Here is a 26982-nt window from a genome sequence, read left to right on the forward strand (position 1 = left end):
CTTGCAGGAATTAGTGGAATTTACAAGTGCTTCGCTTGAGCTGTTTCCTGCCCACCATGTGTCATTCATCCACCATCTTTGCCTTATTCAAACGCTCTTTCTGTTCTAAATTGCCTGGAGTGAATGACTGGGGTTGTAGGTGTTTTCCAAGTGGAATACTGCGTCACCCTGAGCAGTCCAGCAGTTTCCCCACAGGTCTGCACAATCCCACATCCAGGATCCAAGGCCTTTGGTGGCCTCAGCAGGGAACAGTCCAAGAGGTGGATCCTCCATTCCCTTGCAGTTCTGCAGAGGATGCTCAGAGGCGGCTCTTGGGTTGAGCATAGCCCCGCGTGATCCCCAAGTCGTATCCCAGCACCAGTTTATGTTCCACGTGGAACTCGTTCTCTCCATATATCCATCTATCCCCCTGCCCCCTTGTCACCTTTAAAAAGCACAAGACAGCATTTTTATTCCCCAGATGTTTAAGGGGGTTCAGACCTTTCCCCCGTTAACTTCTAGCATTTTTTACTGTAGGCTTTGGCCAGATCTACACCTGGTGTCATCTCATTACCATCCCATCATGTTAACACTATATCCCTCTTGTGCATTTAGACTTCGTAGGACACACAATGACATTTGTCGCGGTATTTTGGATAACATGGAATAAAAAGCAGGAAAGAACGCTACAGGTCAAGATCTTTTTCCTCTCCCTGTACTTTAGCATTTTAGCTTCCTAGTCTTTTAGCTTTGGTGTTTTAATCTGTATTTTAAACCTCTGCATTGCTGCTAGATTTTATTCTGGTTGTACTGTTATATTGCGGTTTTAATGCTTTCATATTTTAAATTGTTTTATCGTGTGCTCTTTGGTTTTAATTTTTGTGAACCGCCCAGAGAGCTTCGGCTATTGGGCGGTATAGAAATAAAATAAATAAATAAATACAAAATGGTATATTGAATGTGTAATGTGTCCCAGCAGTTATCAGTGCACTTCATACCACTATAAAGCAGTAGTGTAGATCATAGAAACATTGAACAGTAGGGTTGGAAGGGGCCTATAAGACCATCAAGTCCAACCCCGAGATCTAGGGTCCCTTTACATTAAAGAAAAAACCCACAGAGCTACCGTTGTGGAGCCTTTCCTCATTTGCAGTGGGCTCCCAGATGGCGACCACGTGATTGCTGAGAGAGGAAGTTTAAAATTTTTCAGGTTCCATAGAACTCAATGGAACACTGACATCTAGTGGCTGTTTTAATAGCACAACAATCCAAGAAATTTTGATACTTCGTTTTCTCCAGATCTTTTTAACATGGAATAACTGGGAAATACCTCTGGATGTGCCCTGGAGGTTGACAATGTCATGAAAAGGACCCACAAACTTCCATGTGTGAGCAATCTCAATAGCAGGATAAAATCTCTATGTGAAGAAGCCCTTAGCCTTTATTTAACCAATGTGTGTGCCAACTGTTGATGGAAGGACTAGATAGATAGAGAGATAGATAAATAGATAAATAGATAAAATATTATTAGTAATATTGTATTAAGTATAGCAAAGGGAGTTTGTAGTTTAATACCCCCTGGAGTCACTAGTTGGGCGTGTAGCTCTTCACAGAGGCCTGAAGCAGATGCTTCATCGATACCTGATAGCACCAGCCCAGAATACTGAATCACGCTCTTGTTGCTGCCTGACCAGAGCAACTGCAAGGGATCATGGGAAGTACCACAAAATGGACACACCCTCTGGCTGTTGAGAAAGCAAACATGTTTATTGTGAAGAGAGTTACCATGAGCATAAAATGTCACCCATACTCTAAAAAAGCACCTACATTTGTACAGCCCACCATGGGACAGAGAAGCTTACTTAACAACCCATTTGAATAAGGTCATTTATTTGGTGCATATTAAACTATTGTTTTTCCTCTCAGGGCCAATTTATACAATCAGCAGGCATGTGTGCTAAAGCTTTTGCTGGATTTTATCTCAGGCTGCAGGTGGAGGGTTGCATTTTTGAATACTTCCCCCTACAGCAACACACCTCCCTGCCTGCACATAGAAATATAGCATGCCAGGAAGAAGGAGAAACTGACCTCTTCTCCAAAATATGCTCTATTTCGATGCCTAGAGAGTTACTGGGTTTTTTTTTTCCATAGGGGAACACTCAAATATGAGATTGTCTGCCTACAGGCTGAAGTGGTATAGTGTAGGAAAAGTCTTACCACTTGATTCTGGTAACTGTATAGACCAGTCCTTGGACTCATGTTCAATCTTATGCTGCTTCTCATGGTCTCTATCCCTGCAGCCTAACACAGTAAAGCACATTCAGCCACTGAATTCTAATGATAGAACTGAAGTTCAGAATTGCGGGTGGGGGCTTATAATGACAAACTTCAGAGTCCTCCCCCTTATAATCATACCTATTTATTTGCACACACACCCATTACATTAAAAAGGAAACACCCAAGGCCCAACTAGTCACGGACTATCCAAATACTCCCATCTCCCTCTCTGCTATTTGTACTTGTGCAAATTATGCCTAACTTGCCCCCAGACCTGAGACAAAGTGTTAAATCAAGTTAGGAAAATAAAGGATCATATAGATGTTGATTCTTCTTTCTTGCTAAGACATTCCTCTTGACTTCCTCCTGCTGCAGCTGCAATCAGCCAGAGCGTGTTCGGCCGTGAGGTCCCCTTCATCTCTCACACGCATAACACGAGCATCCCCTGCAGAAATAAAGAAGTGAAAAGTCTAGTGCCTTGGCTTCCATCAGGTGTCAGCATCATTGCCACTGTGAGGCCTGCGTCTCATAGGAAGAAGTGAGGGGCTGGAGGGAGTTCCAGGCAGGGAGTGACATGGCCACAGCTAGTAATGGCCATGCCCTTATTTTAATCCCCAAGCAGGGAGTGACATGGCCACAGCTAGTAATGGCCATGCCCTTATTTTAATCCTCTCTCTGCTGGAACTGAGCTGTGTTACGTCTGGTGGTAGACCTACAAGGGTGCTTCTACTGAAATCCAAAGGCCTTTCTATGCAGATAGACTGCTCCTACTAGCAGCTGTTTGTAAAATGCTTGTTGCTTAAAACAGCATGCTCAGGGCAGCATTTCAGGAGCAAGGGGGCCTGGGGCACGTGGTTCCATTGACATCTACGTCTGTTCTACGTACTTCCTTGGCAGCTATATTTCCCAGGGTCCTTGGCACCTGCATGCAGGGTCCAAGGCCTCAGGGAAGGAGGGAGCCCTCACAGAGGCAGCTCCCGTTAGGCCTCCTTACTGCTGCACTCATCATTGGATAAGTGGGATGAGGAGGGGTGGCTATGATGAAGGAACATGATGGGGCTAATGAATGACGGGCCTGAATTCTATCTAGGGATGTACAAAAGTCACTTACCTTTCTGCAGATTATGTTGATGGTGTGGGGGAGGCGTTCTGTCCCTCCCCCCGGAATCAACGGGGGGGGGGAGGCGCTCCATTCCTCCCCCCCCGGAATCCTCCACGGCCGGCTGTGCTCCACGGCAGCTCTGCGGAGCAGCCGGCAAGGCCCAGCCAGGCCAGAGCCATCCGCAGTCGGATTCCCGGCTGCGGAGGGCTCTGGGAAAAAACAAAACTGCGTAAGCAAATGGCGGCGGCTATGGCCGCCGCCATTTGCGTTCCTTATTTTTGGCCGTCTTAATCTACGTAAATATTTGCGTAGACTATGATGGCGAAAATAAAGGGGAACGCAAATAGCGTAGTGGGAGCTATTTGCATCCCTTTCTGATTCACCATTTTAGCCTACGTAAATATTTACGTAGGCTAAAACGGCAAATCAAAAAGGGACGCAAATCTTTACGTAGCCTATCACGTCTTTTTTTTTTTTTAACCCAGCCATGATAGGCTACCTAAATCTTTACGTAGCCTATCACGTCGTTTGTTTTTTTTTACAAGAGACTGTAAATGGCGGCGGCGGCAGCTGGTCGGAAGACCAGCCGCTGCCACCGCCGCCACCACCAAAGCCGCCGCCGGAGCCGCTGCCGCCCAGAAGATCCGCCCCAGGTAAGTCTCATCCCAGGGGGGATCCGCGGGGGGGCGGGGGGGGCAGGCCGTTCCGCCACGGAGTTTGGGGGGCCGAATGCACTGGCATTTGGCCTCACCGAGATCCATGGTGGAATTCTCTGACATCCCTAATTCTATCGTACTTTGGGCTCAGCTTGTAAAGAGTATTTTTGCAGGGGGGAGGGTCTCTTACTTTTAGCGTTATGAACACCTCAGTTCTGAACTTGGCAGTATTATTAAAATGCAGCGGCCGGATGAGCTTTAGGCTCAGGGACAGTGAGAAACTGTGGTGATGCCGCTCTGCCTGACCGGCGCCTCAGTTAAGCCTCTGAGCAGACAGATATCTGGCTCTTCACCTGCCATCTTATACATGGTGTGAACAAAGTAGATAGAGTGTGTTTTTTCTCCCTCTCTCTCATCATACTAGAATCTGGAGTCCTCCAATAAACCTGAATGGAGGGAGATTCAGAACAGGCAACAGCAAGTACTTCTTCACACTGAATAAATGAGCTATGAGAAACGCCGGGCTGGATGAATCACAGGTCGGAATTAAGATTGCCGGGAGAATGATCAACAACCTCAGATACGCAGACGATACCACCCTAATGGCAGAAAGCGAAGAGGATCTAAAGAGCCTCTTGTTGAGGGTGAAAGAGGAGAGTGCAAAAGCTGGTCTGAAACTCAACATTAAAAAAACTAAGATCATGGCATCTGGCCCCATCACTTCCTGGCAAACAGAAGAGGAAGAAATGGAAGCAGTGACAGATTTTATTTTCTTGGGTTCCAAGATCACCGCAGACGGTGACTGCCGCCATGAAATTAAAAGACCCTTGCTCCTTGGGAGGAAAGCTATGGCAAACCTAGACAGCACAGTAAGAAGCAGAGACATCACCTTGCCGACAAAGGTCTGTATGATCAAAGCTATGGTTTGCCAGTAGCAACGTATGGCTGTGAGAGCTGGACTATACAGAAGGCTGAGTGCCGAAGAATTGATGCTTTCGAACTGTGGTTCTGGAGAAGACTCTTACGAGTCCCCTGGACTGCAAGAAGGTCAAATCGGTCAATCCTAAAGGAAATCAACTCTGACTGCTCATTGGAAGGACAGATACTGAAGCTGAAGCTCCAATATTTTGGCCACCTAATGCGAAGAGAAAACTCCCTGGAAAAGACCCTGATGCTGGGAAAGATCGAAGGCAAAAGGAGAAGGGGACGGCAGAGGATGAGATGGCTAGACAGCATCACCGATGCAATGAGTATGAACTTGAGCACACTCCGGGAGAGAGCGGAGGACAGGAAGGCCTGGCGTGCTATGGTCCATGGGGTCACGAAGAGTTGGACACGACTTAATGATTGAACAACAAATGAGCTATGGGATTTGCTGGATGCGCCTGATCTCGTCTGATCTCGGAAGCTAAGCAGGGTCAGCCCTGGTTAGTACTTGGATGGGAGACCACCTCGGAATCAGGCTTCCTGCACTGAGCAGGGGGTTGGACTTGATGGTCTTGTAGGCCCCTTCCAGCCCTATGATTCTATCTATGGTTGCCAACTTGGGCGGCTTTAAAATAGGACTTGACAAATTTATGGAGGATAAGGCTATGAAGGGCTACTAGTCCTGATGGCTCTGTGCGATCTCCAGTGTGAGAGACAGTAGGCCTCTCAATACCATTTGCTGTGGAACATGGGCGGGAGGGTGCTGTTGCACTGATATCCTGCCTGTGGGCTTCCCATTGGGGCATCTGGTTCACCGCTATGGGAAACAGGATGCTGGACTGGATGGACCCACCTCGGTCTGACCCAGCACAGCTGCTCTTGTCTTGGAAACATACTTAATTATTCCATGGTGAAAAGAAAACATTGCATAGATTAACGTTGTTATTTGTCAATACACATACACTGCATTTACTGCCCATTTGGTGCCCATATCCAGGGCAGGTAATTGTGCTTCTGGTACTGAAGGTTTATCTAGGAAGGAGATCTGCCTGGAGAAGCACCCTGCCACGCATCTCTTTGGCACAGCTGCAAGGGCACATTGCAGTCTGCGGTGCGATGCTCACTCAAGACCCATGGAAACGTCTGGCTGTGCCTTTTGATATGTCTGGGCAGGTGCCAGAGCTACCACGCCCAACTAGTTTTCCAAATCTCAAGCTCGAGCTACGCTTTCCGGAACGATACCCTCCAGGGGAGCTTTGCATGAAGAAAATTACTCTTGGAAAGAAAACTGGGCGGGCAGTCGTGGTCCAGCTGTTCTGGCCCTAGCATGCAGAACGCCCTTAAAAGAGCGTCTTACGTGTGGGACATGCTAGCAGGTACAAAAAAACCGGGCAGAGGGAGCAGACAAATGTGGAGGGCTGGAAGGCAGCATTGTTTCACCGGAGGTCTTACCTGCATAATCTGAATCACTGGGTAAGCCATGGTGATGTGCAGGATAGAAGGCAGCGGGATTCCGACACTCAGACATTCTGAAACAGGGAAAGAGAGCAGGCAGCAAAGAGTGTAGCACTGTGTCTGGTGATGGCGTTGTCCGACCGCTGAGTCCTGCCCAGGCTGAGGTCTCTCATTTGCAGTGACCTGACTTACTTTGGAGAATTGGCTCATATTGCCCAAAGCATCAGAGAAGGAACTGAATATCCTGGGAGTCCACGTCCCCTGACCTCCAGACACCCGACCCCTCTAGCGCAGGGGCGCACAACATTTTTGGCCGTGCGGGCCACGTGTGGCATTGGTTGCCCACATGCACACAAGGACGCGCTTACGAGCATGCTCACATCCGCCCCCCACCCTACACACGCATGTCTCCCCACCGCCACACACTTTCCCTTGAAACCCGGAAGCCGCCCTGTGCTAATTCCGGGAGCGTCCTCCGGGGAGCCGGCCCGCTTGGTGTCCGCGGCAGGTGGCAGTTCTGGCCTGGGGAGCCACAGGCTGTGCTCCTCTGAGCTAGAGCTTTGCAGCGCCAGGCAAGGAGAGCCAGGCGGCTGTGTGCTTCTGGATAGCGTGCTTCAGCTAGGTGGCAGAGGCTTCATTGGCTGCACCACCGCTGGAAGTCCTCAAGACACCTTATGGCGCAGCCCTGTCCTCAGACAAGCCCTTTTAACACAGCCCTGCTCCGCAAGCAGCAGGCCAGGGAGCAGAACACCCAGCTCCTCTTCTTCTCTGGTCACTTTCTGGCTTCTGCACCAGACTTCCCCAAGCCGCCGCCCTCCAGACGCGTTGGAGTGCACTGCCCCTCATCCCCAGCCAGTGGGCCTCACCGGCTGGGAACGATGAGCATTGCAGTCCAATGCATCTGGAGGGTGGCGGCTTCGGGAAGGCCATTCTGAGCCTTGAATTCCCTTTAGGATATCCAGTAGCGAGGGGCATGGGGATGCCAGCTACAGAATGGGGTGAGCAGCCTTCAGGGGACGCTTGTAGTGGGGCCATGCCTGCTTGCTCCCAGCCCCACTCCCCTCCACGTTTCTACCGCATTCGTAGGAGGGGCCCCAGCGTAAAGGGCGATCACTGCTTTGCATGTAGAGCATCCCAGGTTCAACCCCTGACACCTCCAGTTAAAGGAGCAGATAGGAGGCGATGGGACCTCTGGTTGCAGCAGCAGTCAGAGCAGCAGACCACGCTGGGCTAGATGGGCCAAAGGCCTCACTTGGAATAAGGGCAGCTTCAGATGTTTCCAGTGCCGGGAAGTCCAAGCAACGGCTCCACTGTGTCACCCGAGATCCCCTGCATGCCTCACTAGCTGAGGGGACGCCTCACCTGCCACCTCGCTCACCAAATCCCAGCATCCCGTGAGGCCCACCAGGACTGCCTCTGGGTCAATTGCTATTACTTTTTTCTATCTGAGATCCTCTTTGGACATAAAGATTAACACAAGTGTTCTCCTAAACATATAAAGTGTAGATGAAAATATGCATGTTTGAGGCCTCATAGTAGGTGAGCTGGTCCCAACTCAATAGGAGAAAAATCCAGAAAGGTGGGAAGAAAATAAAGGGACAGAGTCTCTGTGTTGGGAAAAATATACACGGACCAGCTACTAAGGCCCCTTGAATTTGGCCAGCCAGTTGCATGTGTCCAACTCATGCCTGACCATTCCAGCATTAGCATGACAGACACTTGACCATTTTCTCCTTCCATACCCCATGTGTTTTAGAGCAGATTCACATAGTGGTTTGCTCAGTGGCTCACAGCTGAATTCCCCGAGAAGCTGAAAATCTCTGCAAAAATAAAATTTTACAAAATATACCCTGGAGAGGGTGGATTGGTAAAAGAGGATTCTGGGGGAAAGGAAAAGATCTGAGATGCTCTAAGAATGGGGTTCTCCAGAGATGGCAATTCACTGGCCTTACCATTGACATGTGGCACAAAGGTTTCCACTATAAGCCTCTGTATCAGCTTCACAAGACCAGAGATCTGAAAGATAAAGTAGGGTGATCCAGTAAGGAAAATGGCAGAAGATGTACAGTATGTGCCTGGATCTGGATCATGCTCCACAGGGGTATTTTAACAGGCAGAAGTCTGTCCATGCACAGCACAGATGCTTCCTGTGGGTCATGCTCTATGTCAGTGAATGGGTTCTCTTTCATTGCTCCAATACCTGTGGAGAGGCAGGGCCACCTCTGAAGGGTGAGCTGAGATGTGCCTCTTATGAAGGACAAGATGTAGTGATGGCTCTCAACATGGATGGCTTTAAAAGCAGATGGGAAGAATTCATGGAGGATGGCAACAGCCACTAGTCAGGATGGCTATATATCACCTCCTGTAGCGGAGGCAGCATGCCTCTGCATGCCAGCTGCTGGGGAACATCAACAGGAAGCATCCATTTCCTGGTTGTGGGTTTCCAGAAGCCTCTGGCTGGCCACTGTGGGAACAGGATGCTGGGCTAGAAAGGCCTTTGGTCTGATCCAGCACGGCTCTTCTTATGTTCTTATGCATGCAAGAGGAAGTAAATGAGCTGCTTGAGGGTTGCTTCTTGAGTTGGGTTGATTAATTAGGACCTGATCTCCATGGAGGATGCAAGTCCTTTATTGTTTGCTATCTGGAAGCCAACACTTTTCAAGTAGATATGTACTGTAGCAAACAAAGGTCTCCGCTGGAGGTAATTCTGGGAAAGCAGCTTTACCATCCATGCCTTTGTAACCTTGATGGTAGGCTGCTGAAACGCACTGTTAGTGGGTCCACGCTGGAAGGCTGTTCTTTGGCTGGTGGTGGGTTGCTGTGAATGTCTTACACCAGTGGGACAGAGTCACCATTGTCTTCCAGGCACAAATCAATGTTATTTTTAAGCTAGAACACTCCGAAGGCCTTGGCCTCTTCCTACCCTATGCCCCATTACAATTTCTTTCTGTGAAGTTCAAGCAACCCTGGGGTTAAAGAGAGACTTTCTCAAAGGCAGCCCCATGCCCCAGGTCGACCCAGGATATCAATGGGAGAGCTGTGTCCCAGCATCCTTTGCAATACTGCAAAGGATCCTGAGGTGTGCCTCTGCATTGGCACCCCTATAACTATTCCCCTCCTAGGAAACCACTTGTTTCATGTTGCCCGGCATGGCTGTGGAACTCTCATGGCCCCACCTTTCTATCTTGGCTGGCTTTCAAGGGATGAGATGAAGCTCTCTTTCAGGAGTCTCCTGTTTTGTCATACAAATAAATGTTATTTTAATATTATACTCTACTCTTGTCCTGATGGATGGGGGAAGCTTACAATCAACGAACCAACCACTGAGCCAAAAGGAACTTACTTCAATAGGCCCAACGTCTGAAGAAAGCAGGAGCAGTTCAAGGCTGTGGAAAGAGATAATGGACATTAGGGTCAAGACATTAGAACACCCTAAGCTACGTGCTGATGGGAGGATTCATGGGCAAACATTCATGAGAAGGACCTCTCTTTTGCATGGAAGGAGAAAGGCCCAGGCCAATGCCTGGGTGCCTAGACGACTGGGCCATTCATCCATGTTCATTGAATGGCCTGAAGAAGAGATGGTGGTGAAACTCAGTGGGACTGGGCCCAGCTACAAGCTTTGGGGATTTGTAATGCTTATTGCATACATTTCCTGAGGGCCACTGGGGCCTTTCTTCCTGGAATCCTGACAACATGCTGGAGAGGAAGGGAAGGAGAGGTCAGGCCTCCCCTCTTCCTTCAGCTGAAGGGGTACCTCTTCTGCCCTGGGAGGGGAGCACTAAAGAGAATGGGGTAAGAGGGCTTTAAGGACTGGGTAGGGGGCCGGCAGTGGCACCTTCTGAAGTCAGATTGGCTACGGAATATATGCCAATGTCTGTCAAATTGGTGTGTGTGTGAGGGAATAGCTCTGCTTATTTTCCAAAACAATCAGAAGTAAGCCAGGTGGAAGCTGCCCATCTCTAGATGGAAGCAGCTCCTGAGGCAGAAGCATCCATTGCCTGGTTCAAAAAAAGGGTTATTTAAATTTGTGCCATTTCTTTCTCCTCCGTAACATCTAGCCTTCCCCAGAGCGACACATCATGTAACAGCAAAGTGTGATACCTGGTCAGTTTTGCGGAGAAGATCAGTTTGCAATCGTGAACAGAGGCCTGGATACTCAGTTTTAAGTTCTGCAATCAGACAATGGGGAAGATGTCTCAGGGGAGGCTGGATTGAAAAGGGCCCCAGCTGTTCCCCTTCACACACACGCCCCCAGCAGCCGCCATTCAGAAGTCTTGAAAACAAGCCATTCAGAAACCCCTTGTTTCAGTACTTACAGCTTTCAGGACGAAGAGGCCCGTGAGGGCCCCAGATGGGCCCTTTGCTAATATCGCAATCTCAATGGAAAGCTCAAGGATGGCCCTCTTGGGCTCCAGCGTGATCCTCTTTGCTCCAACCAAAGTGATGGTGATTTTCAGTGGCGACTTCCCAGGACACTTGGGGCACTGTAAGAGTTGAGGACACAAAGACGGAGCTCAGACATCGCCCTGTATCTCTGTCTGCCCCAGGGACAGAATGTCACGGTTTCATGTTGAGGGATCAGAGGAAGGAAAATAGATTCCCCATCCATCTAGTGGCCCCAAATTGGCAAACAGCAGCCTCCTCTTGTATCTACCCCATATGCACTGTGTTCAGCACCTGAAGTCCTGTTCCCCCCGCTCCTTCTAGACAGAGTGGGTAGACAGAAACAGCAGCGCCTTCTTAGAGCTTCTCCACACAGAGGCTTTTTATTCTGTGGCTTTACTGGGGCTTCTGCTTCTGTATTCTTTGTGGGATTAAGGTCACCCCTTTTCATGCACTTCCGCCTCCCCCCCCCGCACATCTCCCCCGGCTCCCCCCCGGGCCGTTCCTTTATCTGCAAGCTCTATATGTTTCATCATACAGGCAGTAGATGGTGCTGTATTGCGGAATGCATTGCATTCTGGGGGAATTAAAATTGCAGCAGTGTGCAGAGGGGGCTCACACGTCTGCTCCGCTGTTGGGCCCTCTGCCCCACTGCACTGCCACCGCCGCCACGTCCTCTTTTCACGGATAAATTCAACTCAGCATATTTAAACAGCTCATTATCCATGGTCTTAATGAAACCAGGATAAAGGTCAGAAAGCATGGGAGAGGCCCTGGAGCTTGATGACATCATGTAAAGGACCAGCAAACTTTTGTGAGTAACCAATCTCGATTGCAGGATAAAAGCCCCGTGGGGACAAGTCCTCCGTCATGGCACCAACCTTACGGAACGCTCTCCACAGGGAGGCCTACACAGCTCCTCGTTGCATTCTTTCACAGGCCTGGTGCCAGCACATGTCATAGTTGGGAAAACGATTGCCCACGGTTACAGACCCTGGGCCTGGTGCAGGCCCCTCCTTCCACATTTCCCCGTGCAGAGAGGAGCACGAGGTGCACGCAGCTGGACCTGTCCTGCCACTTTTTAATTTCTCCAGAATGCAATGCATTGCATTCTGGGGGGATTAAAATGGCAGCAGTGTGCAGAGGGGGACACAGGTCTGCTCTGCTCTGCTGTTGGGCCCTCTGCCCCACTGCACTGCCGCCGCCAATGAGCCGCCTGCTTGACAGGCACAATCCGGCAGTAGCAATAGTGGCCGCAGCGGGTGTCCAGCAGTGCAGACGGGAGCGCCGGGTCCGTGCAAGTGCACCTCCTCCCTGTGCCATTTCCCCAGGGGCTCATCCTGGTAGCTCTGCTGGACGCTTGATGCCGCTGGGCCGCTCACTCCCCCCAGAGCAGGAACAAAGGGTACTTTGCCCAGGGCCTCCTCCTCACACCTGGAGGCAGGCCTTCTTTTCAAATGCCTGGCAAAGATGTGGCTGAGTGTTTCAGCCTCTGGGGTGGGCTGAGGGTGGATTTGCAGGGAGCCCCCCCCCCCCCCGCTGCTGTGGCGTGGCTATGCCCTTCATGGATTCCTGCGCGGTTTCTTTCTTTTCCTTTGAAGAATAGGTCACACCTGCTAACAGCCAAGCATATTGTTCTACCTCACTGGGAAACAAATGAAACCCCAAATATGCACAGTTGGATTCAAGATCTATTAACCGTGGCAGCCCATGAAAAGGTGTATCATGCCAAATTGCCTAAAGGTAATACATTCAAATTAATTTGGGGACTTTCTCTTGAATTGTATGCAGAGTCATGCGCTCCACTGTAGTTGCAGTTCAGGCCAGCAAAAAGACAAGCCTGACACAAGCCTTTTGTTCCTGAGGGCACAACCCTATGCATGTTCAGACAGAAAAAATGGCTGGCTGGGGAATGCTGGGATTGTAGGACTTTTTTCTGTCTAAACATGCATAGGATTGCTCCCGTAATTTATTTTTTCTATGTAACTATTAATTTATCCAATTTCTGCTTAATGATTCTACTTACAGACATGAAACCTTTATTCTTTAAATACTGGATGATATGAAGTAGGGAAGGGGAAACTTAAAAGGGAGCATGAGTGAGGGAAGGGTTTACTGTTTGTATTGTATTGGGAAATGAAAAATAATCTAATAAACTGTTAATCACAGCACCAACGAATGTATTATGGCTGCTAGATGTCGCTTGGTTGCAGTGTTATTTTATTGTGCCATTTGTATTTTAATGTTCATGTTTTGTTTTTCTTGTTAGCTGCTTTGGTTTCTTTTGGAACCTAAAAGGGGATATACATTTCTTAAAAACAGACAAAACACTCACCTTCTGATGCGAAAGAAGACCTGCGATGGCGTCTGTGAGCTCAACAGCACCAGAGAACTGTTGGGACAAAATGTTACTGAGTTGGAAATCACAGGTCTGGTTTCTTTAAAAGCAAGTCTGGAGGATGCATTTCATCGCCCTTGTCGCCCCGCCACCCCACCCCCTGGCCTCTCCCACTCAGTCTGGCTCTTTAGCGGGTGGGGTGGCTTGTGGGCTTTGGTGTGCCAGAAATTCCCACCCCAGACAGCCCGGATATGACCCAATCTCTTTCTTGCCGCTAAGGGCCCAGGAGAGAATTTTCCAAGTCGCAAGGCCGTATTCCAGTCTGGGCACATTCCCCTGACTTTGGCAGAGCACCGAAACAGTGGGCCAGCAGCACCACACCCGTGGTTACTCTATAAGATCGTCATGTGCCCCCCAGCCCACCCAAGTGGAATTTGCTCTGTTGGGGTGGGGCGGGGCTGTTACCTGTCTGACTTATTTCCAAGTTTACGCTTTTCACAAACACAAGCATACACACACATTTACAGCAGGAAACAAATAGCAGCTCCTGCGTTTTATGGTTTTTATGAGATGTTGATCGAAACTGGGATGGAGCAAGTTGCTAATTTTGTGAGTTAGGCTGTATTTCCTTGAGGGATATCAATTGGTGCCACAGGCACTGCTTTTCCAAAGGGGCTTCCGGGCCGTTTCTTTATAGTGCCTCTGCCATTGTCCCATTCATGGAATTGTGTGCGCACGCATGCGTGTGTGTCCACATAATGTTGTCTTCCACATAATGTTGTAACTCCCCCTAGGTTTTCCCACTACTTCTTCTGTCATTTCACTAACCGCAGAAAGTCAGAAAAAGACTGAAAAGCTGAACAGCGCCTTCTCTGTGTTGGCACCAGGAGACTTCCAGCTGGAAGCACCCCAGGGGATCCCAAGAACACATTTTTCTGTGCAGGATAGGTGGGCTAGGAATAGTCCCCATATCTATGTACATGCAACCCAGATATTCATCCCCTGTTTCACCCTGCTGCCAGCTTTCTCCACTTTTTCTGTTGTCTTCCTATGTCAAGGTTTAGAGTTTAATCTCCTCAGGGCAGGGACCTGGCCTCTGGTTGTGGAGTGCCGTGCATAACAACAACAGCAACAGCAACAACAAATATTATTATTATTATTAGTGGTAATAATAGCAGTCTCTAAATAATTGTTGATACCCACACCAAACAATAGTTTGTTTATTGCTATAATTACTTATATCCTGCTTTTTAAGGATTCAAAGCCTTCCAAGGTGATCAGCAAGAAAAATCAAAACGCAATAGTTCCCAGGACTGCTTGTGGGAAGCCATGACAGTTAAACTGGAATACGGCTGCAGTGTTACACCTAGAGGGTATCTACATGGGGCTTTTACTCCAGTCTTACTTCGCTCCCAAGAAAATCGTGTCAGATGCTGCATGCCCCTCCCCGTAGCTAATGCGGTGTTTCTTGGTGTTCCTAAATCTGTTTTTTTTCCCCTTCCTAAATTCATTTTGTGACAGATTTTATTGCCACAGCGGCTTCAGTGCAGTTTGGGAGTCTGTGTGACCTCAGCTGGCTTCGGCGCAGGCTGCTGGAAGTGGCGCTAAATGGCGGAAGGGAAAGTTGCATGGGGTGTGGTGACAGAAGACTAAACATGTCTACCCAAATGTAACTCATTGCCTTCAATTGCACTTTGCTGAGTACAGGAGCAGAGAGTCGGGAGAATTCCTTTGCCTGTTGTTGGAACGCGGGGGCGGGGGGCAGCCCTTTTCTTTAAAACTGCTCTGTGCCGTTAGCCCCATGCAACCACGTTTTTTTAAAACAAATGTGTACACCGCACTACTGACTACCGTTTGCCCCAGGAGGAGCTAACCTGATTTCATGAAAATCAGTATTTCAACAGAATCGCTTCAACAACCGTCTCTGTGTAGATTTGGCCCTCCTTAGCTGGGAGTGAACTCCATGGAATTCAGTGGGGACTTACTTCCCATCAAGCATGCACAGGATTCTGTTACGTTAAGCCAATCTAAATCTGCACAATCAGCTGTCCTTTGGTTGCTTGCTTCTTACAAAGTGTGGAGTCTATCGGCATTCTGACATCCAGGAAAGCCCACATGGGCCTTGCCTATAGTGAGGTTCAGAGACACAGGAGCATCCTGAGGTTCTAAGTACTGAGGAACTTGACATGGTGACGTTGTCTTGGGCCCCTACCTGTAAATTATGATAAGCCAAACTGGCATGCAGTTCTTCTCTATGAGACATGCATCACCTCCACTCACCACAGCAGGTGTGCAAATGAATTCTTGCACGTGAATCTGGACCAGAACAGATAAGATGGTGTTTAGGCTGTTCTGAGTGATGCCCAGACTAATAGCGTTGTCCCGCAGTGAAGGCACAGGGGCTGGGACATTGCTGACAGGAACGCTAATGAATCGGCTTCCGGCTCGGAGAATAATCTTGAAAGAGAAATGGAAATACAGAGTGGAAAACACAGTGTTCTTCTTGTTAATAATAACAACAATAATAATGTTAATAGTAATAATAATAATAGTAGTAGTAGTAGTAGGTTCTTTATAGCGCTTTATGCTGCACACTTACGGCCTATTGAACTTATGGGACTTACACCTGAGTAAATGTGCATAGGGTGTTAAAAGTGGAACATATAATGTTATTTCAGTAAGCTGTGCAATAACCTGCTAGGCCAGGTGTCAGCATTATTTGCACTCTGTGGACAGCATGTTGGGCTTGGAGCAGGGAGATGTGATGGGTTCAAATCCCTGCTCATCCAAGAAGCTCTTTTTGTGACATTTGGGTCAGTTGCTGCCTTTCAGCTTATTTCACAGGGCCACACCATGTGTGCCTAGCCTACCTTGAACTCCTTGGAGGGAGAGTGGTTTAAAAATGGAACACTAGCCCCCATGTTGTAGAGTGGGTGAGGGGGAGGGTTCAGGCTGAGAGAAAGGTTGATTGACTGAAGCCCATTTTGGAGGTGCTCCACCAACCCCCAGCCTAGGTGTGCACAACAGGTTTTGAGCCCATGGGAGTATTTGAGCCTGAGAGAAGAGAGTCCTCACTCTGGAAGGTCCTAATTGCAATGTGTAATGAGCAATGAATTCCACAGATTAGTTCTACATTGAGTGAAGGGTGGTCTATTCCGTGCATAGTTCTCCTCTTTGATCAGCCTTCATTCAGGGAGAACAAATTCCCTTGAGGATTGTTTGATAGACTCCAGGCTGGTTATAGGGTTTGTGGTCAAATATTTGATTGATTGATTGATTGATTGACTGAAGACGTTTCTCTGACCCCCTCCATCTACAAGGGAGCCCAGAGCAGTGTGCATATTATTCTTATATTAAAAAACCCAAGCATGTCACAAAACCAGTGCCAATTGATGCAATACGAGAAGAGTGATGCTGCTTACATGGGATTCCAGTGCCACGTAGCCTGAACCAATCAATGGCAGAGTGGCCAGCTGATACTGGATAGTTGCTACTGTGCCAATGGAGACAAGCACTGTAAGGGAAAACACACAGCCGTGTCACTGTAGCATCACAAATGCATGCACACACACACACGCACGCACGCACGCACGGACACATACAGGCAGCCTTCCCCCCACTCATTCTCACACTCATATGCACACGCACACACGCCATCACACATGCCCACTCAGCCTTCCCTCCCTCCCCAGTGTCAAAAAGCTGAGCGATGGGAGGGACAGAGGGGCCTGCAGGCCTCATGGAAGCCGGCTGAGTGCTGCATGGAGTCCGCAGGCTGCCCAGAAGTGCCCTAGAGCCGTCTGTCCGTCTGTCTATTGATTGCTGCCTTGCAAACTTCATTTACGCAGCTCACCAGATAAGTTATTGGGAAGGGAAGCTTCTGTCGCAACAAGCACTGAGTGCCCAAGGTTTCTTTGTGGCTGCTCTTCCAGAGGAAAGAAGGGGACAAGGATGATCAAGAACAAGATTCCAGGGAAGGGACCAGGACCCAGGTGGAGAGGGATGGCTTGAGAGCTACCAACAGCTCATCAAAGAAACTCACCATTTGTCGTATATAGAATATCGACCCTGGCCAGCCTACCGACCAGCTGCACCACTGCACACAGCTGGAATGCAAGAGAAGAGGAGCTAAAGTGGAAATGCGGCCCAGTAATTGTGGGTAAAGCTGATCTACGGGGGCCACCCTCCCCAGCCTGCTGCCCTCCAATTGCCTTGGACTGCAACTCCCCCCATCCTCAGCCTTGGCCGTGCTGGCTGAGGACTGTGGGAGTTGTAGTCCAGCACATCTGGAGGGCACCAAGTTGGAGAAGGGTGTGCGGAGACACCTCTTGTGAAATAGAGGACCCAACCAGAGAAAGGAACAGGTAGTGCCTCCACGCGAACCCTTTTCTTCAGCATTTGCACTTCACCCTCCGAGCCAAATTGCACATGAAGCAGGAGATCTGTGAATGGATTTTCCAGCACCTTTTCCTTTTGCTAAAAGTGGATCTAACCCTTCCCTCCCACCCCACAACTGTGGTCCAAATCACCTCATGATTGAAATCACTCTTAAAAGAAGCTGAGAGGAAAACACAATGCTGCTTGTACTACACCTGGATGTTTTCCGCTCCCCAGGTAATGGCAGCTTGGGCAGGAGATTAAATCAGGGAAATAGCACAGGGAAAGGGTTAACCCTCTCCCTCAACACCATGCCCCCTGCCCCGTCCTGCTACCTTTAACCAAAGAAAAAAAGATGTTGGTAAATCAAATGTCAGTTGTTTATTCCTGAGAAGCCAGATGACATTTCTTCTCCACATGTCTCCCCTTACTCACCATTTTTCTAAGCTAAACAGTTCCAAGCTTTGTAACCTTTCCCCATCAGGGAGTTGCCCCAGCTCCCCAGTCATTTTGCTTGCCCTTTTCTGCATCTTTTCTAGCTCTACAATATCCCTTTTTAGAGGGGCCAACGAGAACGAAAACGAGTATTCCAAATATGGCTGCACTGATGATTTATATGAAGTACAATACTGGCTGGCAGTTTTGCTTTTGAACCCTTTCATACGAATTCCCAAGGCTGATTCTGGGTTTTTCATTGCTGCCACACTTTGGCATTTTAAGCTGGCATTTTCACTGCACTTAATTTTTGCCAGTGACTCACCGACTTGGGCAGTGATGCTGCAAGGACGGTTGTTACAATGGGCCTCACTTTGTTCACCAGCAAGCTGCAGAAACAGGCAAAGAAGAAGAAAAGTATTGAAAGAAAGAAAGAAAGAAAGAAAGAAAGAAAGAAAGAAAGAAAGAAAGAAAGAGTCATCCCCATGGCCATCTGGGTAAGGCAACAAAGAGAGATTTCCCACCAAGCACTATAACACCTCCTGAACAGCAAAGGTGATATGCAGCTTTCCCTACAGAGCCATGACATCTGATACTGTGTGAAATGGTCCATAATGAACACACACCCAAGGTGCTATTTGCATCAGAGGCGAAGTCTCCACTAGAGATGTTGGAGGAATCCATTGGGGGGCGGGGGGAGTTTGATGAGCTTTCATCAGCTCGGCCACCAGATTTCGTTCTGTTTTCTACTAACTGGCCTGACTCAGTCTGCAGACTGAGGTCAGTTAGTGGATTTTCCATCTTTTTGAACTTGTGCAAATTATGGCCCCAATTTGTGCAAATGTCAGCCACAATTTGCATAATTTTGGCCGCAATTTGCATAAGTTGTTCAAATTCTGCTACAATTTGTGCAAATTTTGGCTGTAATTTATGAAAATTCTGGCTGCGATTTGCACAAAATATGCAAATTTGCACAACATTCAGCTGCAATTCACACAAATCTCTATATGCACAAATTGCAGCCCTGATTTTTTTTTAAAAAGCCACAAAAGTCCCTGGGGTTCAGGGAAAACCCATGGCTTAGCTCACAAATGCAAGCTGAGTTGGGTGGGTAGCAGAAATCTGTCAAGCCCAAAAAAGGGACAGATTTCCAAACGACGGACATCATTAGTCTCCACTGGTGCCAATGGCCAGTTGGGAAAGTGGGCATGAGTGTGAAAGGGTTAAACTGTCCCTCCCTCCAGCATTCCTGATGCTTGGCCCTTGGATCTAGGGCCAACTTTGGCCCTTAGTCTGCTGCAGCAGAAACCACAAAGGTACCACAAGTTGCTGGGTTGTTTCCAGGCTTAGTCCTACTTAGATTAGACCCATTCAATTCAGTTTTCCACTGAACCAGGGCAAATGCTCCATAGCATCAGCAGCTCCCCTGCTGTCAGGGGAAGGATGATTAAGTCCCACTGATTTCAGTTTATTTATTGATTTGATTTATACTCCACCTTTCCAACAAAAAATGGCACTCAATGTGGCTAAAAATAAAGCCAAGATTAAAACAAACAATTAAAACAATGATAAAACAAATACATCAAAAGCACAGTTAGAAGCTCAGCAATAAAGAAATAAACAACACCCAACCCAAATGAACCCCCTTACCCCCCAAAGCCCTGCCTGAACAGAAATGTCCTTGCCTGTTGGAAGAAGGATAACAGAGAGGGGGCGCCAACCTGGCTTCCCTCAGCAGGGAGTTCCAAAGCCACTGAGAAGGCCCTGTCTCACGTCCCCACCAAATGTGCCTCTGATAATGGCATGACTGAGAGAAGGGCCTCCCGGAAGGACATGACAACGCGGCAGGCTTGTATGAAAGAAGGCGGTCTTTCAGATAGCCTGGTCCCAACTTGTATAGGGCTTTATAGGTCCTAACCAGCATTTTGATCAGTAGCTGGTGAAGCTGTTGTAATACGGGAGTCATGTGCTCCCTGTCAACAGTCTGGCTGCAGCATTCTGGATCAGCTAAAGCTTCCAAAAATTTCAGTGGTCTGCTCTAAGTATGACTAAATCTGCTTCCAGCCCATAGCAATCTTACCACATACCTATCACGTGGGAGAAGCAATATCCCAAGAAAGAGACCCCAAAAGCCATTTTTCTGTGGCCAAAATAGTGATCCATGACCAATAGTATCTATGTAATAATCCCAAACTCAGAGGGATTGTGCAGTGCTATTGCAGAGTACTTTCCATAATCATAGGTTATGAATATGATGTCAAATTAAAGCACAGGACATGTAGATTTATCAATAAGAATGATTTTGCAGTAGACACACACACACACACACACACACTTAAAAAAAAGGACAAAAGCTGAGGCAAAACAAACTTGCTGTTACACACCTTTCTGAAACCCTCCCAAAGTTGTGACTGAGCTACTGAAATGACATAGAAATCTGAAACCAGAATTCTGGCTTCCAATTATTGAAATGAGACGATGTGAATTCTAGGCATGCCCAGCTGAAGCAAAGCGTGAGAGTTCCAAGCTGAGGGAGACCCAGGATGTAGAATTCATCATGCCTCAAAAATTATACTCAAAGGTTTGAAGCACTTTGAAAAGAACAGCATGTTGAATGAAATAGATTGTTTCATCCACCTGTTCTGTGCCTCTATGGACCAGCACAGGTGGAGACGCCTTTACCATGTTCAGTGGTAACATTATTTGTGTCTTGAATAGAAGGAAAACCTAAGTAACCAGAGTTTGGAAGTTCAAGTGGGAAGATGTTCATAACCCCCACCACATGCATAGCTCTAATGCTCCCTTCTCATGACCTCCTTGTGCCATTTTTGCACCACTGGGAATGTCAATATGTTTCCACCTGATGGTGCTATAATACCACCTTTTGGCAGTGAATCTTATCTCAGGCACTTGTGATGTGGCTGGGAAGGAGTTTGATTTCCTGAATGTATTCTGGTCTGGGGCCATGTTTGGCAGTTATGTACACGTGTGGATTTAAGGAATACGCACTTACTGTGAAGGGCAGACTATCTTCACAATTTTGAATTCACTCTTGCATGTCTCAAACTTGATATCAATGATACCCACGAAAAAGTCTACAAATCTGAATTCTGTTTTTAGGTCCACATCCACAATGATATCAATCCGTTCAAAGTGTTTGCCAAAATAGCTAAAAGAAAAATATGCGTTAATCAGAACAACTTTGATACTTCCCCACCGTGCTCTAAAGTATTTATACTATCTTTTATCACTACTCACACCAGTGTACTTCTGGAGAGAAACAGATTTTTACTGGGGGAAAGGAGAAATCTTCTTTTTTTAAAGCCAGCAGAGAGCCTCAATAATTTGTTTTCTGTAGTTTGAGTCCAAACCTTCCAACAGTCAGATAAAACTGCCTTAGGCTGAACCCGGAACTTTCTTCATAAAATGTATGTGCTCTGCTACTAAGCTATGTCCCCTACTTCCCAAATAATTGTCACCCAATTAAATGTGTTCAACCAATTTAGCTTGGACCTCAGAGGCAGTATATCCCTGAATACCAGATGCTGGAGACAGACAATGGCCCTGTTCAGACATAACGCTAAGCCATGATGGTTACGTATTTTGAGCTAACTATGATGGCTTAGCATGTTGTCTGTGGGGCATTTTTCCTAACCATGGTGGCTACATAACCATGGTGTAGCCACGCTCACTAACCACACGCTGCAGTAGGGTTAGCAGCCTCTACTGTGGCTTTGCATGTTGTCTGTCAGCCCCATGGTTAACTGAGTGCTACCATACAGCTCTGTGGCAAGAGTAGCCCCAAATGGCCCCACCGCTCCTGCCAGTGCACAAGATTTCCATGGTCAAAATCAGCCTAGCAACACATGGCGGGCAGCCAAGAGCCAGCCTCCCTGCTCTCTGTCCTCGCCCACAGTACAAAATTGGAGAAGCACAGGGGAACAAAGATGTTTTCGATCCCAGCACAGTGACCTCGAGGGCTCCACACTGCAGAGGGCAAAAACATCCCCGCCCACCCAGCCGATGGCCAAGCAGCAGCATCCTTGCCTCAAAGCCCCCCAAGCTGCAGACCCCCCACTGCCAGCAAGGCCAAGCCCCAGTATGCGCCCGGGCCCTACACACTGCAACCCAGTGAAGGAATGGCTGCTGCAGTGCCAGCCCAAGATGGCCACCCAGGGCAGCCCCAAGATGGCCGCTTGCTCCACTGAGGCCACGTGTGGTGGCCTGGCCAGAGGACTGTGGGGTTTTGTGGGGCGGGGTGTGGTTGGGGAGTGGTTAGGCTAACCACGCTGCAGGCTGTGGATCTGTGCACATGTGGCACGGCGTGGTTAGTGGTAACCACCATGCACTGTGATTAGCCTAATCATCCTTCCCCAAGTTATGTCTGAACAGGGCCAGTGTGAGAGGACTGACACATCCTGTTCTGCATGTGAACTTCTCCAAAACAGCTAGCTAGCCACCATGGGAAACCAAATGCTGAAATAGATGGGCTTTGGTCTGCTCAATCAGGGCTCTCTTTTTGGCCGTCTGTCCCTTGTGTCTATGGCACGTTCCCCAGCATGGATAAGATGCTTGCTTGCAGCTATGAGCATGTGAGTATTATGCCCCCGTCTGAATGGAGAGAATGCCATTTGGAAAGAGCACTTCCCTTCTTTTTTTGGCAGGGGAATAATGTTGAACAAATTCCTACAAACCCTTTTGTTCCATTCTGCAGCTAATATAAACACATTGGACCCACAGTTTCTTCCAGCCCTTCCCTACAATATCCACAGAGGTCAACCTTAATTTGGGGGGATGTCCCTGAAACCAAGTCATCTGATATTCCTGTGACAGCCAAAAGTGCCCAGGGACTCACAATTTAGCACTGAAATGTAGTCTGGCTTTGATACACAGTATGGCAAATCCGTTCTCTTGCAGCTCCAAACTGATGGTAGGAACGAAGACCTTCACAATGTGCAATCTGAAGATTGAAAAGCAGGAGCAGAGAGACATTAGGTGGGCTTTGGATGGTCAAGCCTACATATGCTAGAGCTGAAATAAATCTATGGGGAACGGATGCTCCTCACTCAGATTTGGGATGTGCATAAGACAATCTGCTTTACTGCCTGGGGTGAGCTGAACAGCTGCTGCAGTCCTCCAGCCAGGGCTCTGGCCACTATTTCCCTGCCCTACACAGGCAGCATTGCCTTTGTGCTTCAGGGAAATGCAAATAAATCCCATGCAGGGAGCCACAGAAGAGCCGTCTTTGCACTAGGATCTGTCCTTCCCTTCCTGGGCAGTTGAGGGAAAGCACAGGTCTGAATCTGACCAACCACCAGCCCCTCCAAGAAGACACTGATTGTGATCTTGCTCAATTATGCTCAGGAGGAAAACACAGCTGAAAAAAGAGCTCCAGATTATTTTTTTGTACTGCTGTCAACCTCATAATTGCCCTTAAAGCATGTCATGAAATCTGAGATCAAAGAGAGTTTGGGCTTGGGAGAAATGATTGTGTACACAAGACCTAAAGGGATCCTTTATTTCAGGCAGGAAGTTCTGTGCCAAGTTCTGAGTGTACCACAGGTCAGATTAACCCCTTCAGGAGCCCAGGGCTGGGCAGCTCTTTCCTTATCTTATCTTTGTGGCGTGGCAGTCCGTGAGCCCCTGGAGATATGTGATGGTCCTTGGGTGGCCTTTGAGGCCACGATGAAAATAGAGAGAAATAGTCAAGGCCTTTTCCAGATCAGATAGTAGCATGTGCTGGATTGAACTCCACCCTTTCTGCACTTTAATGCAACTGTGTTGAACATGTGCAATGAAGGGAACAGGTGAAGGATTGCTTGGGCTGAAGCGACATGACCTGAGTTTTCTAAAACTGTGCAAAGTGTGGAGAAAATGGATTGCAACACATTTTTCTCACTCTCCTATAATGCTAGAACATGGGGTGGCCCAATGAAACTGATTGGCAGCAGATTCATGACAGGCAAGAAATATATCCACCATATGCGTCATACAAGGCACCAGTAACTGACAGAACTGGCCTGCCACACATCGCCGTGAGGCCCCTGCTGAGATGGCCTTAAAGGGGAATCAGACACATCCATGGGGGACAAATCTTGCCAACTGTTTTTCGTTCATTGCAGATGGAACCTCCGGTATTAGAAGTGGTCAGCCACTGAATACCAGACTGGGGGTGTGGAGGGCAAAGAGTGGGGAACAGACATCGCCTGCAATTTAGTGGAGCGATGGGAATTCAACAAACCTAAGGACAGAGTGGAAGACAGAATCCTTTCCATGCCAAGAAATTTCATGAATTGGGGGTGGGGCAATACATACTGTCTAAGACAGCTTTCCCCAACCTGGTGCCCTCTAGATGTCCTGGACTTCAACCAACTCCCGTTATCCCCAACCAGTGCAAATGAATGACAAAGAAGAAAATAAATCATGATCAGCCCTGGGCTGGGCTGGGCTACAATTTTCATCAGGACCATCACATGGGGAGGGGCAGGGTTAAATCTCCTTGCTGCCCCCTGCAGTCCCAGTCCTGATCAGCCCCTCCCTGCAGCCGCTGCTGGCATTTCTTAAAACACTTTAGAGTCACGAGGAGTTTGTGGCATTTAGAGTCACGTGGAGTTTGGTCCTTAAGCATAGGTTTCTCTGGGCCACATTCAACATGAACCATTGCATCATTCATAATGTGAGCCCAGTGATGTCAGACCACATTTATCTTGAGGGTTGTCTCCTGTATTTTTTTATGGATGATGTGTGTGTCTGTTTCTTTGGCCGTTAAAGGTCATTTTAGATATCTGCAGTGTCCCTTTTGGTCATTGCCTAGTGTTGAGCCTGTGCTAATAAAAGCCAAGCAAGATTAAGGAGGCAGGTGGTCAAACAAAAACACCCATACCCAACTCTGGCAAGTGCAGTTCGAAGCCAGCCAAGAACCCAATGTGATTATCTTTAAAATGATGGGATGTTCCCTGCTGCAACACCAGGTGAGATAAAAGCCCGCTTGGAACCAAGACAAAGCATCCTTTGGATCCAGCTCCTTTCCTTGACTCCTCCAGTGGTGGGGTGGGAGTGGGGAAAGCAGCAAATGCATCTTCTTTTACTTACCTCTTGATCCAGTTTTCAGGGTGTCCTTTGTGAGGGGAATCTGGGAACTGAATGGCCAGGATGTGACTTTGGAGAAGGCCATGGCGAAGAAGTGTGGTGGCAACATCTGAAAGACAAATGAAATGAATGATGAAATGAATGATGAAATGAATGATGGAATTAAATTATGTACAGCGTGGAGAATGTGGGTAGGAAAACATGTTTCTCCCTCTCTCATAATACTAGAACCCAGAGTCATCCCATGAAGCTGACTGGTCGGAGATTCAGGACAGATAACAGGAAGTCCTTCTTCACACATTGCAGAGTTAAACTACGGAATTCGCTACCATAAGATGTAGTGAAGGACACTAATATGGGTGGCTTTAAAAGGGGGTTAGACAAATTCCTGGAGGAGAAGGCTATCAAGGGCTACTAGGTTCTGTGCTACCTCCAGTATCAGAGGCAGTGAGCCTATGTACACTGGTTGCTGGGGAACATGGGCGGGAGGGTGGTGTTGCGCTTGTGTCCTGCTTGTGGTTTTCCATGGGCCCCTGGTTGGCCACTGTGTGAACAGAATGCTGGACTAGATGGGCCCTTGGTCTGATCCAGCAGGGCTCTTCTTATGTTCTTATGGCACTCACCATAGCTCAGTGGTAATGCTCATGCTTTGCATATTGAAGGTACCAAGTTCAACCCTGGCATCTCAAAAAGATCAGATAGCAGGTGATGTGAAAGACTCTCTCTCTCTCTCTCTGCCTAAGACCCCAAGAGAGCCACTACCAGTCAAGGCAGACAGGATTCATTTCATCTGATCTGGCATAAGGCAACTTCTTATGCACCTGCAGAGACCTGGTTTGGTATATACGTTTGTCCAGCTTGCAGTGTTTGGCTGTAAAGTGAATCAAGTGCCATTGCTCTTGGAGGTTCTTCTAACATGGAGCATTTAATGATATTCTACACATGCAAAACCTACTGCTTTGTAGGCATATGCACAGCAGTTCTTCAGTTTTAATCCCTTAGTCTCAATGAAACTATTGTAGGTTGCTGAGAAATTACACAAACTGATAAAATTGTTCACCACAACTTCAGTTACACCTGTGGCACCCAACCTCTTATAGTTTCCAGGGAACAGTGCAGTAATGCGGATGTGCATGATGATGTATGTGCCGACATGACAAGCTGGGACTGAGAATGCTAGAAAACCTTTGAGCATTTTGTTGCTGCTTGCCAAGAAAGCTGGTAAATACTGAGCTGATTGTATATCCGGCCAACCCATCATGATGTGAGACCGTGAAATGAAAACCCTCCTCTGACATTATGGTGGATTGCAGGGCTATGTGAGATGCCACACCATGTCGGCCATGGCATCCCCATTGCCCAGCCTCACTGGAACAGTTTTCCCAGAGGTGCATTTGACTTGCTTGTAACTCTTTTTGACATGACAAAGCCTCACAACTTTTGTCATTCCTTCTTCACTTCTCAGTCTGTCTCTTCCAGATGCAAGAAGCAGAACACTCTAAGAGTAATCAGAGCCATCCCCAAATGACCTTTGTAGGCAGGCCCAGCCAAAGGCACTTTGCTGCCTGAGGGGGACAAGATGGCGCCTCCGCACCATTCCATGTACAGAAAGTGACAGGATGGGCATCGAATCCTGCTTCAACACCGGCAGTGGGACAGCATCTTCTGCTGCGCCCACAGGCTAGCTTAGGAAGCGCACGGCCATCCACATGGCCCACATGTGTGTCCTCCAACACCTTACTACCGCTCCCCTCCCCTGGGACCTGCCAGTTCATGCAGTTGCCTCCCTCTGTCTAATGGTAGGGTCAGCCTGTTTGTAGGGCTGGACTGAAATGCCCCCCCTCCCCCCCCCATTCTCAGCCCCATTCCATAGAGGTTGTTGGCTCTGATTTCAGCAGGGCTGTGAATCCATTCTGGGTTTCAGTCAGAACCAGCAGGAACTCTAAAGGAGCTATCCAACA

The 26982-nt window shown here is 48.1% G+C and overlaps 1 protein-coding gene across 1 annotated transcript; it reads right to left on the bottom strand.

The window, feature by feature from the left end:
* Positions 1-1729: 1729 nt before the first annotated feature.
* Positions 1730-25939, bottom strand: LOC146349074 (BPI fold-containing family B member 4-like). The gene is made up of 15 exons (XM_084851824.1): positions 25843-25939; positions 25025-25130; positions 22788-22892; positions 20946-21101; positions 18258-18321; positions 17163-17226; positions 16543-16634; positions 15401-15577; positions 13118-13174; positions 10716-10883; positions 10501-10568; positions 9740-9782; positions 8349-8412; positions 6394-6470; positions 1730-2701 (listed from the first exon to the last, which is right to left on the bottom strand). The coding sequence occupies exons 1-15, from the start codon at positions 25937-25939 to the stop codon at positions 2678-2680; spliced, it is 1362 nt and encodes a 453-aa protein (XP_084707950.1). The 3' UTR covers positions 1730-2677.
* Between the last annotated feature and the right edge of the window lie 1043 nt (positions 25940-26982).

Source organism: Heloderma suspectum, chromosome 4 (genome assembly GCF_057233095.1).
Source record: "Heloderma suspectum isolate Gila_16-S chromosome 4, 16-S_ref, whole genome shotgun sequence".
Taxonomy (NCBI): Eukaryota; Metazoa; Chordata; class Lepidosauria; order Squamata; family Helodermatidae; genus Heloderma; species Heloderma suspectum.

Excerpts from the sequence above, each read along its gene's own strand:
- LOC146349074 (XM_084851824.1), bottom strand. The coding sequence starts at position 25,939 with ATGTTAGAAGAACCTCCAAGAGCAATGGCACTTGATTCACTTTACAGC. Across the intron at positions 18,322-20,945 it reads AAGATAGTCTGCCCTTCACA|CTTGCTGGTGAACAAAGTGA; the intron begins GTAAGTGCGTAT and ends CTGTTTCTGCAG. Across the intron at positions 13,175-15,400 it reads TCATTTGCACACCTGCTGTG|TTCTCTGGTGCTGTTGAGCT; the intron begins GTGAGTGGAGGT and ends TTGTCCCAACAG.